The sequence below is a fragment of the Doryrhamphus excisus genome, chromosome 4, assembly GCF_030265055.1.
Source record: "Doryrhamphus excisus isolate RoL2022-K1 chromosome 4, RoL_Dexc_1.0, whole genome shotgun sequence".
NCBI lineage: Eukaryota > Metazoa > Chordata > Actinopteri > Syngnathiformes > Syngnathidae > Doryrhamphus > Doryrhamphus excisus.
The window spans coordinates 10,936,677-10,954,331 of NC_080469.1; the positions used below are offsets into that span (position 1 = coordinate 10,936,677).

Here is a 17,655-nt window from a genome sequence, read left to right on the forward strand (position 1 = left end):
AATATTTCTCCAACCATGGCATCAGTTACTACGGCTGGGTTTCATTTTGGTGGAAAAAAAATATAAAGATATATATTACTGGCTGTGGGATGTTTGAAGGCCGCCTGCAATACAAGAGCTCTAGAAACACACCACACAGGAAGGAACTCCATCCTTCCCTCTTTCTCACGCTCTTCATCCTCTAAAATGCCATTAGTGTACTTCCTGTGCTAGAGAGGCGGTAGGGTGCAAAGAGGACATGTTACAAGTTTGAAACACACACATACTCAAGCACGTGTGCACGCACCTTCTCAATACACTCTCTTGATCGAGATCTTGCCATCCGTGGTCTCATCGTCTGGAACACACCCTGACCTTATTGGGAGCCATGCACACCACTGAGCGACCATCCATTCATTTTCAATGCTGCTCACCCTCACGAGGGTCGCGGGTGTGCTGGAGTCTATCCCAGCTGTCTTTGGCCAATAAATCTAACATGCATATTTTTGGACGGGGCAAACATGCAAACTCCACACAGAGATACCCAAGGGTAGAATCGAACCCAGGTCTTTCCGACTTTGTGGCCTACATGCTAACCACTCAACCGCTGTGTGGTCCCCACTGAGCGACATTCTGAAATTCTGAAAAGTCTTTCATGTGTAGAATGTGTATGCTGAAGCAGTGTACAAGCATGCATACTGTATCTTGGTTGTCTATGTAGTTTAAAAATCAATATCAACAATTTGTGGTCACAAAAGATGCATGATCTGCTACTTTTTACAACAACAACCATCACTATTTGTAGAATTCCTTCTATGTTTGGAATGTATAATTACATCATTTATTTTAAAGATGTATTGTACAATGTAACCATGAAAACAACACATTTGAGCTTGTTGGTGTTTATAAATCAAATGCACATTAATTTCTGTGTTCACCACTAAAAGAGGCCAAACATAAAACAGTCAAGTTGAGTACAATGAATTTGTAGCAAAACAAATTTATTTAATTATAAAGACTTTTAGAGTTAGAAGTATGTCAATTCCAATCAATAATAAAATATCACTGTGCCTGGACTCTTGATCCTCTCCCATCTGTTCAGTCTTTATCACCTTTAGGAGAAAATGATCCAATTATTTTCTATAATGGCAGCAATGCAAATATACCCGGCTTCAGGGGGTCATTACAGGTAGGATGCTATCAGCTATTCAGCAAGAGGGGGTGTCAAAGACAGTGGCGTTGCTTGTTTATCACTGATATATATCAGCCCTTGTAAACATCTCTGGCCAGTGAGAGACCATGTGAGATGTGAGGTGGCGCAGCGGGCTGATGCTCTGTCAGATAAGTTGCAGCCGACTGAAAATGATAGCCAGCCTGCTGCTGGAGAGCCACACTTCAGCCCAAGTCCCTATCTCACTTGGCTTTAGCCACGCTGGGGGAGATAAGAGACTCAACAGAGCAGAGAAGAGAAAGATTACACCCACAGTTTGTGATGAAGAGGATGCTGTGTCATGGTGTTTTATATCTGACACATGGCCATTAAGGATACATTATGGCCGTAACATTAGGTACAGTGCTAAATGTGCTTGCTTGTTGTGTAGTTAAAATTTAAAAAAAAAACAAGAACAAAATTACACATGAATAATACCAAATGCATTTGCAATTATTATGCATTATGATAACCATATGCATATTTACATTGATTTATAGAATATGATGCATATTCAACATTTGCTCTCATTCCTAATGTTGTGGCCAATGACTGTATGCCTCTAATGTGTAATCTAATTTTGCAGTATTTCATTAAATAAATGCAAGAAAAGACAAACAAGTTTTAAAATAAAATTGTAACTGAAACAAAGATGTGTGTTGACAGCAGCAAAAACCATCAATGGGGTTAGTTGGGGGTCAAAGAGAAAAAAAAAGACTGTGTCAGCATTCCCACTGCTGTCAGTAGTCCTGCCAGTGCTTTAACATCACTATCTACACTTCTTTCACTGTAATCCTTTTCATGCACACAACCTATGAAGGACCATCCATCCATCCATTTTCTATGCCGCTTATCCTCACTAGGGTCACAGGGGTATGCTGGAGCCTATCCCAGCTGACTTCAGGCGCAAGGCCGGGTACACCCTGGAATGGTTGCCAGCCAATCACAGACCTATCAGGGTGTTATTGTGTAAACTTGGCCTGCACTCACCTGTATTGTTTATCATCCAAAGTGTGTCTGATAGGGTACAAAACAAGGATGTTAGTGGACCTGCCTTCGTTGAAATGATGACTGAAAGTGATGCAGTGAAGCTCACAAACACATTTCTCCGTTAAATGCTTGTCCACGATGAATCTTCAGTTGAAACCACAACTGCAAGAAACGTATCCCTTAATGCAGACAAGAGTTATTCAATTTCATATTTGATATTCAAACTTCACGGCTTTACACTATCATGATTTTTCAAACACATATTAATTAATTTGTCACACCGATCAATGGCACAAAACGTGCATTGAAAATGCACATTTAAGCAAATTTTACACATTTTACGTATTGTTTCTTAAAGTACTTAAGCATAAAAATTTCACATTCAAATTGTGAATATATGTATTATTCAACTTTGGTCAAAGTGTCACTAATTGTTGCTGGCTGAGACGAGCACCAGACTTGATTGCTAGTCTGAACCCCCAACGTCACTTCCTGTCCTTCCCACATTCGGAACACATTTACTACAAGCACAAGTATTATTTATGTCTTATTTTATCTGATTATATCTACTATATTGGATAATACAAGTGTAACAGTGACTATAGGGGTGTTATTTCATGTCTTGAGGGCTCGAACAATGTTTTAAAAATCATATTTAGAACATTGTAAACTGATTTTCTATGCATGCCATATATACAAAAAATGTCCATGTATGAATTAAGCAGAAAATCAGTTATCACAGTCGGGTCTGGAACCAATTAATCACGATAAATGAGGGATTATTGTATACTGACAAATCACAATATTAGGTACAATGAGATCCAATGAAAGTGCCTGAAAAACCTCACAGTATGACGCAGTTCTGTTCTGCACTACCTGAAAGTCTGAGGCAAGTGATATGTATGTCTGAGTAAATATTTTAGAACGTTTTTTTGTATCTAAATACTTTGTGTTTAATGTAGGTAAAAAAACACATTTGAACAACTGAGTTAAAAGTACGACACATCACAATACACACCACTTAGAAAAGCACATTGCTATAATATATTGCCCCTTCCTTTAGCTTGTTCTCTAACTCACACATTCTTGTCTTCCTCTGCCCCCAGTTAACCTCTCCCCTTCACTCCACGGCATGCTTTCAGATCGGTTTAGGGGTAGCGAGGTGCACATATGTCAGCAATCACACCAACACATACAACCTCTCACTGCCCTCATGTCCAAACATGCAAGTAATATGACTCAGCGTTAAGGGGCTATGGGAAATGAGCTCCTCTGAAACCAGAACACTGTGTACTTTTTAAGACTTAAGGGTCAGGGAGAGAGAAAAGGAAGTATCCATAAAAGAGGGAAAGGCATCTCAGGTGGAAAACAACGGATGAAAAAGTGAAGAAGGAGAGAAGACAGACATATAGTGCCTCCTGTTTTGCTATACTAACGGACATCATCAAAACCATTTCTACCCCAGCTCAAACTGGAGTTTTTCCTGCTTTGTTCTCCCTCACATCACTCCCTCTCCAATGCCCCCCCCACTTCTCATTGCCATGACGATGATGCTACAGTGAGTCACCTGCACCTCCTCCCTCCTCCTCAACTGTGCCAAGGAACACTGGAGGATGGACGAGACAGAGCGAGAGAGGAGGAGAGACAGCTCTGTTTCCTTGGAAACAGACTGGGGGTCTCCACATCCCCCCATTGGTTCACAACTGGTTGGAAGCAGCTTGTTACCCACAGTGCTTAGAGGCAACAGGGTATCTGCGTCCTTCTGTCCTTTACGGTTATGTTTTAATTTATTTCAAACACGCATACAGTTTACATTGAAAGATTCATGGTTAATGTTTCATGGTTCTGGTTAATGCTCACACACACACACACACACAAGTAAAAGTGTGTTATAGGCTTACAAAATAGATACCATGAAGAGGACAGAAAAAGTGAAAAAAAAAACAGTTTCCACAATTCATGTATTCTATGGCCTTTTCCTGAACAGAATAAAGGGTTTAAGTGAATAAGCTACACATGCAATGGTTTTTACGACCACATCATGGTGATCAACAGTTTCTGCAATCGGCAGTGTGCACTCTGCACTCAGTTAACTCCTGGTACAATCAATCTGAAATTCAAAACAAAAGTCAACATATATAACAACCCCATTTAAATGCACCAAAGTCATAAAGTGTGGTGCAAAGATAATGATTGCACTATTTCCTATTATGGGGGAATGCTTCCATCATGTATTTGTGTAGTCCATCTACCGTATATATGTTAGCACAGTTCCAGTTCATAGAGTGATGGGGTGAAGTTTTGACCACACGGGTGAGGTTCTACCACTTGTGTGGATATCCACTAGAACTCAAACACAGAAAAGAATAAATACATTCAATAAATAAATAAATACAATTCCTATATCCACATTTTTATTGAAATTTGCACCAACATTCTCTTCTACTGGGTCTTGTGCAGTTCAGTCAATCAGTGTAAATGTCATGGGGTCCTCCTTCCCACGTCCCGCCTTGACAGTAAATACATTTCCAAGAGTATCAAAGTGACTTGCTTTCATTACTTTGTTGTTTGTTTGGAATTGTCATGTGTTTTCCATTTCCCACAGTGATACTGTATAATAAGAGTAGGCAGGCTTTTCACTATTTTCATATGATATTGGATGTATCTTCATTCATATACAGAAAAGTTAAGTCCAACTTTAAGCCTTTAAGTCAAACTCATGGATCACCGCCTCAGGACAAGATAATAGTTATGTAGGATATCAATTCGCTTTAATATCTATCTGCAGGTGAAATGTTATTCAATTACGATGGTACAAAATATGTAAATTTTGCCCTGGAATGACAGTATGCATGCAATTAGTGTGAGCACTTTTTGATTATTATTGAAAAAATGTAAATGGATACTCTGTTGACTTTTAAAACAAATGTCACAGCCTCGGTTATGATAGTATATGTTATTTTATGATATACATGATTCCTCATGTTGCACTACATACCTCATGTCTGTTTATACTGTTTACATTGTTAATTGTAATATTGAAGTAGTCTTTATTTAGTTATTATTTTATTACTTTATTTAGTTTAGTTGTTGTACTTATTTATTACTTGTTGCTGAAATTTTATGTATGCTGTATGTCGAGCATGTATAGTATATTTGACAATAAAGTTGACTTTGACTTTTTGACATATTTTGTAGTGTGGTTGTACTTGTCAATGTCACAGCTTTTGTCTTGACTCAATGTTAAAACAATAGGAACCAAAGGCTCTATTTGCCGGTATGAAATTTGCTTTAACTTCTTTAATACTTGGGGTAGAGAAGTGAATGATGTATCAAATTAAAGTTCAAGTCACTGTCATGTTGTATCAGACAGAATTAATAACCTACTTGATTTTACATATGTCAACATTTTGGAACATTCCTAATATATGTGCACTGTAAAACTTCTATCAGTGTATTCTCGCGAGTTGCTGCGCCTCTTCTTTCAAATGCCTAATTTGATCAAGAGGATTATGTGCCAAAAAAGACCCTACTTCCATAAGTTTCAACACCGAATTGAAGATTCCATACCACATTGACTTGCTGAAGAATTTGCATGATGTCCCTCACTTTTGGATTCAGTGTGCAGGTTTGGACTGCATTATTTGATTTTGGATTGCATTCTTTACTATTTTTCTGTCCTCATTGATAATGTATTCTTAAGTGAATATGTGAGCATTATTAATAATTCATACTTGATTCCCTTACAAAAAACAATAGGAATGTAGGAAACTTCACCTGTACTATCTAATACCCAGGTATTTATTTCACAGTTATACTGGGCTATGACTTACTGAATAGTTACTTATCGTATCGTTCTAAATGAACCAATATGGTCCTTGAGTCATATTGCCAACCGCAAATTGTGAATCGAATCATTATATCCCTATGCACAAGTCACAAATCTGAAAGATCACTGTGAGAACTACATCAGACCATTTGCAAAGTTTTATTTCTTTGCACACTCAAAGACATACCATTCACTTATTAAGCATCATTTTGCCCTGAGGACACGTTTTCCCCCACCCAACAGTTTGCTTCTGTTAATAAGCATATTCTTATCAGGGGTTGCACAGCACAGCCAGTACAAGTGTCAGACGCTGATAATGTCCTCAGTTCAGGAGTCGGGTATTGCACTCATTTTTCCATTCCAGCAGAACCTGCTGTACGACCAGTTTTCTTTGTGATCTTAAACTGCCTATGTCTACTCTGAAGCAAAATTAACCAGCGGAAATTGACTGTGTGTATACAGTAGTACTCAACATACCATATGCAATCTTATATGTATAATCGTTGAATTCCTATACATCTTTGAAGTTTTCTTACATTACCTAAAATGCAGAATGCCAATACAGTTTGAATTGAAATACCTCGCAGAGTAGTCATTAGGCTAAAAATGATTTCTACAACAGCCTCATTGAAGCCTGCCCTCTTCAATCAGGCCATGCCTGGACAAAGCATAATCATTTAAAAATAACTTGCTTTCATGACATTGTGGCCTCTTGCAAATGGAATCCATTCATTTACTATTGAGAACACAATTTACAAAGCACTTAACAGGATTGAAAACCGCACATCTGATGCCTGAGAAGCCTAATGATAGGAATCAATATCAGTGCATATCACATCACACAGTTCCTCAGTCTGTCTTTCCCTGGAATGAGAAACTTTACCACCGTTTCTTAAAAGACCATCACCCGTTGTAGTGGCATTACCCTTGCTTGAAAACAGACACTAATTTTCTACCAAGAACAAAAAGATGACATGGATAAGCGTAAAAAACAGCAGCGTTAATTAGCTACATGCAAGTAATTACATTCAGAATGTCTGATTAAAATCTCCATCCATTTCAAAGTGAACAAAATTAAGGCACAGTACCCTTTTTTCAATAAAAAAAAAAACATTTACCACGATTGTCCTCTCATTTAGTTTTAATTGAGCGACAGATATCTCGGTAGTACTTCTGATTGAATCTCAGAGACAGTGCAGGATTGATGTGGTTGATTGAAAGTGACCCCCGTCTAATTACAATTGGTATAATTATACTTATCTGATTATATCCCTGCAGGAAATGTAAAAATAATTTGTTGTTAGATGGATTCTTAAGGTGATGCTGATCACATGAGAAGAAAAAACTGCTGTTGTTTAGATGGCTGTGGTCAATAGTATACATTCTGTACACTCTATACTCATCATGGGCATGAATGACATACAAACTTCAATTATTTTCAAAGTTTAAAGTTTGGTTTTGAAAGTTCCACACAATAAAGCCAAGCCCGATTTGCTTGTCATCAGTGATGATTTTTGTTTCGTTTCATTGTGAAGGTTTATAAAAAGGATACATGTATTTACGTTTATATTTCATATCTGTTTTATCCATCTTTTCACCAGTCCATCTTTCCTACATGTATCCCTCAGGACTGAGGTCACCCTGCCCTCAAGCTGCCTTCCCCACTGCCATAGGATGACATCATCGCATAGCTGCCTCGTCCTTGGAGTGACTATTCATCACCCTGATCATCAATGGCATCACCTGCCCACACACACACACTCCTGCACACGCACACACACACACATAATTGCACCAGTTGAGATCTTGCGGCTGCTCTACAGGACGGCAAACATACAAAAAAGAGGGATAGAACTGCATAGAAGAAGATGTGGAGGACAGGGTGCTCCTGCTGGTGTAGGCAGAAAGTCCTGACCTCTGCACTTCTAACAATACATCTCAATAAAATATAATCCAGACAAATCTGATGAGTCAGACCAAAGGACCCACAGAGCAAACAGGGGTGAGAAGACCATCAACGCTCATTCATCACGTTCTCCTCCACAAGCAAAAGCCAATGTACAGTATGTCTTCTTTATAGTACACTCATTCGCAATCCAATCATGTCTTCGTGAACAAGTAATACAGTCGGGACGAGGTGACCACATAACTGACTGATCATGTGGGTAAAAATCGGGGGTAAACACTTTTCAAGCATTTTCTAGATACATTTTCAAACTATTCCAGCATATTCCAGCCATGGAAAAGCATAAATTTAGAAAAATACAATACTGAACCAAATATAAGACAACCCTAAATAAAAAAAGAGAGTATTTTGCAAGAAAACGTTGTTTGAAAAAATATTTTTACGACACAAAAACAATTACAGAATGATTACGTGACATATATTGCTTTGTTTGTCTCAGTTATTCTGTAAATTGCTCTCAGTTCAATTCATTTACCCATCCACAATTTTCTCTCAAATCAACTCAGGGATGCAACCTTTCAATTTGTTAGGGGTTGTGAATGATGGGACACAATTTGGGATCGCAACCCATGCTGAATGCATTGAGGGCAACATTGTGTACCTCTACACAAATACAGTACACGTGTACATATACCTCATAGTACTATTGTCCTCTCACATTGAAAGACATTACTTTATGCTAGAAAACTAAAATTGGAAGCGAGTTCTGAGATATGAATCATCAAGGCTTCAGTGTCACAAAGGACCACCTAGTATTAATATAACATACTATGTTGCTGAAGGTTGAGTATCCATAGGAACATGGATGTGGTCACTGAATGATTCAAAACAACTGCCGGGAGCCAGACATATAATCAATTAAAAGTCAAGGAGTTTGAGTCGCAATATAAACCGTTTTCAGATAATGCAGCATCATTTGTGGGAGAAATGAATAACATGTAGCTGACTCACGTAGTCATGGAAGGCCTTGGCCTCACTGGAGTGCTCACATGTGTCTCTTCTCTCTGGGGCAGCACAGTACAGGTCCCAGAAAACACTGCAGCACAAAGATCTCTTTGAATAAAGACACCCATCAGAAAGAAATAATAGCATTTTTATGTCATGGTCATGGAGTCGGTCCACTACCTTGTAGAAGAAGGAGCTTTGGAAAACATATATTATAGGCCTTATACTTATTATTTATTATCTTATATCATATTCTCCTCCAACTAATGCAGGACAAAACATGCAAAAACCCTCATACGTGATATCACTGGATAAGCGATATTTCTGTGTAACCATGGTGACACTATACAACCAAAGTCAAAAGGGTTCATTTGATTAGGAAACATCCCTTAAGAATATGTGTATGGGGACAACAAATGTTTAAGGTTGGTCACATGATCAGCAACCTACGGTCAGGCATATGGGTGGTCATGCAGCAACAGGCTTAGAACTTATTTTGTTCCCATACGCTTTCAGTATTTTGTGAAATGTTTTGTTTCTCCATTAATGTGTATTGTATCAGGTAGTAGGTCCATTCAAATTTTCTAGTTGAGATTAAAAAAGTCAAGGTTAAGACAAGGTATGGTTTTTGCTCTATGACATTTAAACTTACCACCACCAAGAATGGAGGAACCCCGGAGGTTCTCCTAATGTGATGTTCTTCTCCCATCGGATCTGAACAAGAAGAGATAAAATGTTGCTTGAGTAAATACTGAAAAGAAGGGGTTGTGATGCAATAGAATTCTTAGACACATTACATTATTATGTCATTGTGATATGGTCAGTGTTTGTCCAAGATCATTATCCATTCACAATAACCTGAAGATATATTTCAACTGAGGTCATGGACATGTACCAGCCTGAGGAGCACAGGCTGCACAAGCACTCTTCCTACCCTGTTTTTGTCCCACTGCAGTATTTCTTACTAAAAATTATTCCCACGCAACTTTATGTGTCTTTAACAGTCCATTGGGGGTATCAGCATGTCAGACAAATAACATTTAACAAAGATGTTGCCAGACCTAGCCAGATTAACTACTCACTATATACTAGGGTTACCAACTGTCCCGTTTTGCTCAGGGCATCGCATATATTGAGCAAAAATGGCACATAATCCACATAATCCTTCCCGACCAATCAGTATCCATCAAAAATACTCATTTATTCAAGTTTGCTTGAACAGTGGACTCGTCAGAAAGGTATAGAAAGAACAAGATCAGGCACACAAATCACTTGGGTTATATGCAGTGACTCAGTGAAGGTCAGTGACTAACACAGCAGTGATGTCACGCCGTGTACTTGAGTTTGATTTATGTTCTCACAATGCATTTAAAAGACATGAACACACATGCCACACAATCACACCACTGTTCTATTTCCGAAGAACTAACCGGTTGTCTTTGTCATGTCTAAATTTAACATTTGATAAAGCCAGACGGAGTCATCTGTTTTAAAAGAAGTACAAACGATAACAGGAAACAGAAGAGCATTGCTCTTTCAATCAGACTGTCCTGACCTCGGCTGCAGGTCAGACTGTGACTTTTGAAGGAATGCTTTGCTTTGAAGCTCATTGGAGGTCAGGAAGGAAATACCTCTCTTCTTGCATGCTTCAACAGCTCCAGCAAAGACGTTAATCTGGCATGCACCATGACGAAGACATCACAGTTACTCAAAATGAAAAAAAACATCCTTCACACTATGAGGTTGAATTTGCCCCTAAATTGTAAAATATAAACAAAACATGAAATACAATAATATATTACAATAACATATTAATATAGCAATGGCAATGACTTCCAGGAAATGTTTGGTGAGGGAAAGCTAAGTTGCCTGAAGTGGTCGGAGAAGAATATGGAAGTGTTTTGTGAACATGGGTGAAGCTGGACTATCCAACACATTTCCAATGTTACTTTTTTCGTTTTAAGAACCAGAAGAGCAACTGTAAGTAGCAAATTTATCAGTGTACTGTGTTTACTCTGTGTACGTAATCGGACAAAATGAGCTTGACAGCTGCCAGGAAGTCGTCGGGATTGTGACCAATCACAGTGGTGGTGGAGCCGGTGGTGGAGTAAATTTAACAGACCGTTTGGTGTACCTAAATAATTTTTTTGTACATTACCTGAAAAACACACTAACCGGGGCAGACACTAACTGAGGTTCTACTATATGTTTCCCTTTGTTTGGTGCATATTTTGCTGCAACATTATTTTTGTGTTGGTATTTTGGGTTGATGAGATTCCTGAGGCGGCAGATACACTTCAAACAGTTGTGGATGATAAAAAAAGTAGATAACATGCCTTTAAAGTTATGTTTTACTCCACCCTACTAGCTCAGCTAAAGCAACATTGGCGCTGAGAATGTGTGCCGGTTGTGTACAAGGCTGTGTTTATACTTGTTGCTCTCTTAGCTAATGCATTCTCACATTCAATCCGACACCGCCTATCCTTTTCATCTTCCACATCTGTGGAAGAGAGTGCACATAAGGTGGAGGAGGGAAAAAAGATGTGAGTTTGCGCATGTGCATGCACACACACACACACACACACACACACACACACACACACACAGTCAGAGTAATGAGAATTGGTGCCAGGTGATGATGTAACCTTTTCCATCCCCTTGTTCTTTGTTCTCCTCTTAGTTACCACAAATGTCTAAAATTGTAATTTATCGTCATTTTGGTTGAGCCACCACAATCTACTGGCCTACTTTTCACCTCATCACCTTCTAAACTCATTTGAATTACAGCAAGGACACACTTGCATTCAAGGGAGAGAGTAATGGAGGTAGAGATAAGGACACAAGCAAGAGAAGAAGGAAGGCATCCAAAAAGGACAAGAATGAGTTTTTGAGGCAATCACAGTCAGTGATATCATTGAAAAGACATCAGCTGTAAGACGTCATGCTTAATGTTCTTTGGTGTAATTTCTTTTAAATCCAGAACCTGCATTAAAAAAGCTTATCTGCTGCAACCAACATGTTGGCTCAGCACTATTCGTCCTGACTAATTCAATCAGCTGTTACATTTACTGGACACACTGCAGGAGGGTCAGACTATTTGTCAGAGTGTACTCAACATGCACCACATTAACATGCACAGCATGCTGGTGACTTACCTCTGAGAGGAAGGTCTGTGCTGACTTCTGGGCTCCTACATGCAGCAGGTACTCGTATACATACAGAGCTAACCTGCACATAAACGACAAGAATGGATTTATAAGTCAACTTGTTTAAGAGAATTATAAAGTACATATTTCGAGCTCATTGATAGTGTCAGTTCAAGCTCCAACTACACTTTTCTATCACTTATATTTCAGCTGGAGCATATCCCAGCTGACTTCATGCAAAAGGCAACGTACACTCTGGACTGGTCGCCAGTCAATCACAGGAAACATTCAGTATAGAGACAGCCATTTACAACCACTACATTATCAGTGACACACTTTGACTACTAATGCAATATAATTACATCATATCTGGCTGCGCCAGGATGCAACGGTGAAGGGCAATGGAGTTTTTTACTCTACTACTTTTTTTACTGGGTACTGCACAGTTAATTCTGATAGCTGTCTTTTGACTTAGAATCAAAGCCCACAATGCATAGGACAGAATTCAGGATAGTTTACATGATTGTAAGACTTTGTGTGTTGCTATGAATGTGTTTCTGAGGGGAACTGAGTGGTGGGACAGACAGGAAGTGACATCAAGAGTTCAGAGCTGAGTTTTAGGTTGGCATGTGTTACAGCTGCAACAGTAGCCTGTGTTTTTATATGTACAGTATTTTATTATCTGTTTAATAAATAAATAAATTCTGGCAATCAAGTCTGGTGCTTCTGTGTCTCACTCAACATTACAGTAATGTTACTGTATAACATTGATTGACTCGTGTGGAGTACTACATAGTATCACGTCTGATTGTGTTTTCTGAGTGACTATTGTATTTTAGTTCATTTAGCCATTTTTATGCTTGAAATTTACATTGCTGTTACTAGTAATAGGCTGTATTCAACCATGAAACTGCATAATTTATGCCATCCATCCATCGTCCTTCGTTTATGCGACATCGGGTTGACAGGGCAGCAGCCTAAGCACGAAGCCCCACCCCAAATCTGACATTTTTGATATACATATACAGCTTGAATCTAGATTGATTTTCTAATGCCTGAACAGCAAAAAAAGTAGTTTATTCTTCCAATATGGTGCAAAACCACAAGTGAAAGTGGATGTGGGGGCGCTCTTGCATCTCAGTTTGTTCATCTACAAACCAACATCACCAGTCCTATTTCTAGTTGTCATTGCATAGGAAGAGAGCTCATGTACTTTATGTTCAGTGCCACCAGCGTATGTACGGATGGCTAGATTATTTACCATAGCATCCCACGCAGACAGGTCAGTTACGATCGCTGATGAATGGTTGCGTCAAAGTGGATGTGAAAACATGGAGACTGACTGTATGTCAGTTTAAGTCCCGTTCCAAGTAAAAGTCCAGAATAGTTTAAATGCGAAGTCAGAGCCCTTTTAAAAGACACCACAGACTTCTATGGAACAAGGTAAAAATAAACTCTCCAGACTTTCTGCATGTCTTGAAAATGATGGACGGTGCACCATTCTGCTGTACTCACAGGTACGTCTTCTCCTCCATCCCACTCCTACACTCCCATCCATCTCCTTTGTCACTTTCTTCCCTGTTTCCTGCTGTCAGTGAGCCAACTTCCATTGCACCCTGCACCTCTCACTGACCATGTTTGTTTAATGATGAGAGGAGTTGTATTGCACCACGCCATCCTTTCTACCCCGTCATCCCTCATGTGGCCTGGTAGTTACGATGTCTCACTAAAGAGATACAGACGGAACCTTACACAGGGACAAGGTTAACGAAACAATGAAAAGCTCGACAAAACTCTCAACACCTTGACAACTCAACATGAATAAAACATGTATCTAACTACGTTTTTCCCCCCCACTCTGAACATTTTGAGGAACAAATACTTTATATCACTTAGTTTTCTGCCCAAGTCAGTGTTTTCTTCTTCTGACTTGTCAAACTTTTTGTCATGCATCTGCCTTGATAGAGTAATTCAATAAAATGATGCTGCATACATGCACAGTTAAGAATGAAAGCTATAATAATAATTATAATAATAACGACTGACGAATTAGTGTCACTTTCATTATGTGGATATTGACAAAAAAATATGAAAAATAACACATTAGAATATAATAACTATTCTAAATAACAATGCAAAAACCAGCCAAAATGGACATCAGATGGTATTTTCTACACAACAAGCTTGTAGATAATATTACTATGACTCATTAGTTCACTCACTCTATCCATTACGCTATAGAACCAACACGCCCTGGTGTTGAGACAGGTGCACAGAGTGAAACCTCTTGACAACCAGCATGTTTGGTTGGAAAAAAAGATGAGGAAAACAAACATGCATCAACCTCCTCCTCTTTTAAAAAAATATTTAATACACAGCAAAAGAAGGCAGAAAGCAGAGGTAGACATAATGGTACTTTGTTAGCATTTCATATTGACTAATGTTAACTGCTCATTTCCTTAAAAGACACATAAAAAGGCTTAAGAAACACTAAAATCTCTAACGCACCTTGCTCATTGTTCATTTCCCACTTGTTCACTTGATAAAAAGCACTCAGCTATGTGGAAGTGGACTGACAGTGAAAATACTGAGCAGAGATAAGCTTTAAGGATTAGAAGACGAGGAGACTGTTCAAGGTTAAGAATCCGCCATATTTGACACAATAAAGTGAGAGCATTAGGGGTCTTGGATGAAATAAACTGTCAGTTTGAATAATATTTTCATTAGTGGGTAAGCAGTTCAGCTTGAGGCAACAGGAACATTTTTCATTGGATCCGTTTCCATGCTCTTGGCCCATTCACATTAGAGTTTTTGTTGTTACACACAAATCTAGATTTCGTAATAGTAGAATTTTTAATTATAGTAATAAAATTAAATCAATTCATCCATTTTTTATACATTACATACATCTGCCTATCACAGATGACTTCAGGCAAGAGGTAGGGCTCACCCTGCACTGGTCCCCAGTCAAACGTAGGGCAGATACTGTACATACAAACAACCATTCATACATAGATTACTTAGATGACTAATCCACTACTCCACAGCATTGCCGTAAATAAGATACTGTATATTAACTTAAATTAAAAAAAACTTTAACTGCATAATAAAACAATACATTATTTCCATCCATCTATTTTTTATACCGCTTGTCCTCACAAGGGTTGCGAGCATGCTGGAGCCTATCCCAGCTGTCTTCGGGCAAAAGGCAGGGTACAGCTTGGACTGGTCTCAATACATTATATATAATGTAGTATTCATTATTATTTCATTATATTTTACAGTATATAATTAAATTGTACTTTGTATATCTTTATAATATGGAAATATGTGTCGGAATTACTTTTCCTTTTCCTTCTGAGGTGACTGGGTACAAGTGGAGGAGGTAAGTGAACCTGAAGATCGCACGTCTGATCTTTTTCTCCATCATATTGAAGTGTTTGTGTGCTCTCTGACTCAAATCTAATCAAATTTATGTTTGGATCCAACCCTCATCCTGGCTGCTGCTGTGTAAAGAAGCAGACAGTCAGCGAGTCAGAGACCACCTTTGTTTGAATAAAGGCACTTTGTGGAAACCGTTGATGGTATCATTTGGCAATATTTTTTGAAATGCTGAGATGAGATAATTCATGAACTGCTTCTTTTTGCATTGTAAGGTTATGCAAATCCCGAGATTAGCTCAGAATGGTATTAGTATTTGATTAATTAACTACTGGCAATTCTGACAAAGCACAACGCAATGGGACTGATCAATGTGGAGTTGGCACGTTCTCGTAGTACTTGCGTGGGTTACCACTCACCTTCCAAAAACATCCATGTTAGGTTAACTGGAGCCTCTGAAGTGTCGATAGGTGTGAATGTGCGTATGAATGATTGTCTTTATGTGTTCTGTGATTGACTAGCGACCAGTCCAGGGTGCACACTGGAAAACCTTTGAGAAAATATGTCGGCGAGAGGGTTTCGGAAATGTCGCCACATTGGAAAAACTGATTCTGTGTCTGTTGAACCCCGTCCCTCCACTGCTCAGTGTGGAACTGCTGCCACACATCTTGACCTATGACATTTGCCTTTAACAGAAAAAATATATGGAAAAAAAACAATTGGCTCCCAACGACGCGAGCCGTCCTAACAGCTGATTAGTTTGCAACTGACACAACACTATACTAAAAGGACTTCAATACTAATTGTGGGATCTGAGACTTATCAACTAAATAATAAATATGTATTGAAATAAATAAATAAATAAATAAATAAATAAATAAATATATATATATATATATATATATATATATATATATATATATATATATATATATATATATATATATATATATATATATATATATATATATATATATAAATCATAATATGTGACACTTTTCTGGAGTCACAACTGAGCTTGAGTCAGTCCAACATAATAGCATATGTGGTTTAAGTGCCCTACTATGAACTGTCACGAATAACTTGCAGGTGACTATGTGACACACACGGGAGAAAGAAAAAGGACTTACAGAGACAGAAAAAAGGCCACATCAAGCGTGCAGAGGTGAAGGCATCGTCGAGCAAGATGAGATGAATACTCGTGGGATTTGAGCATGCTCATATTCCAATTTTGTAGCTGCACATTAAGCAGCAGCTCACTTAACATCACACCCTGCTGTGACCTCCTTTACTTGAAAACAACATTTTTCTCTGCTTCAATATCAACTTAACCTAACTGCGCTGTTTAAAAGAAATGAACACATTTGGTAGAATGTGATGTTAGCGGTACAATGCGTATTGTATTTATATGAGTGAATTTCTAGTTTTAAACCATGAATATTCTTCTTTAATCGTAAAAAAAATGCAAAGCAAAAATACAATAAATCAAGTGGTTCAAGAAGGTCACAACAACAACCTCTTACTGTTAAAATGTCATCGTTGCAGGGTGAATCTTTGCAAAAACGTCAGTTTCGTGGTCATGTGATTGTTGTTAGCAACTGATTATTTGTTAAGTGGTGTTGATGCTTGTTGTTCAGTGGAGAATAAATGAATTAAACCACTTATCCTCCACTCCTGTCTTGTTCTAAATCACATCTCCATATTTGGTGACCCTCGAGGTTAGGGATGAGCCGGATACTGGTTCTACACCAGTATCTGTTACGGATAATGCATTTTTGCCGGTGATGATTATGAAACATGTACATTTTGTCATTATACGTATTCCTGTTTAAAGAAAATGCTCATTATGTATTCACTCTTCATGCACTGTGATTGGCCAGTCACACACAGCGACTGCCTCTCAGCGGTTCCTCATTCACGTACATGGTGCAAATGGGAAGTTTAAGGCGGCTCTGCGTTTGTCACAATGCCTCCACTTTTCTTCAGCTTGCCTCTAATTTGGTTTAAAGTCATTTGGTAAACTCATTCTGGAACTTCAAGGACTCCCAGTGAAACATAGGGTCAATTTTTAAATGATGCTATTGTTTTTAATAGTGGAAGTACCTGTCTGGGCTCTGGCAGCGCCACTCGCCAGGTAGGGCCCTAAGGTCTACAGACAAACCGCTGCTGCCGTCCCGCTCAAGACTCACCAAAAGAGGGGACGGAGCCT

At 38.6% G+C, this 17,655-nt stretch overlaps 1 protein-coding gene across 1 annotated transcript in view; it reads right to left on the reverse strand.

Moving 5' to 3' along the window:
- ssbp2b (single stranded DNA binding protein 2b) overlaps positions 1 to 17,655 on the reverse strand; it is a 49,302-nt gene that overhangs the window by 12,863 nt on the left and 18,784 nt on the right. The window contains exons 2-4 of the mRNA XM_058070422.1: positions 12,075 to 12,147; positions 9,572 to 9,633; positions 8,926 to 9,010 (exon numbers count right to left, since the gene is read on the reverse strand). Coding sequence (XP_057926405.1) covers positions 8,926 to 9,010; positions 9,572 to 9,633; positions 12,075 to 12,147 — 220 coding nt within the window. The remainder of the gene's footprint in view (positions 1 to 8,925; positions 9,011 to 9,571; positions 9,634 to 12,074; positions 12,148 to 17,655) is intronic.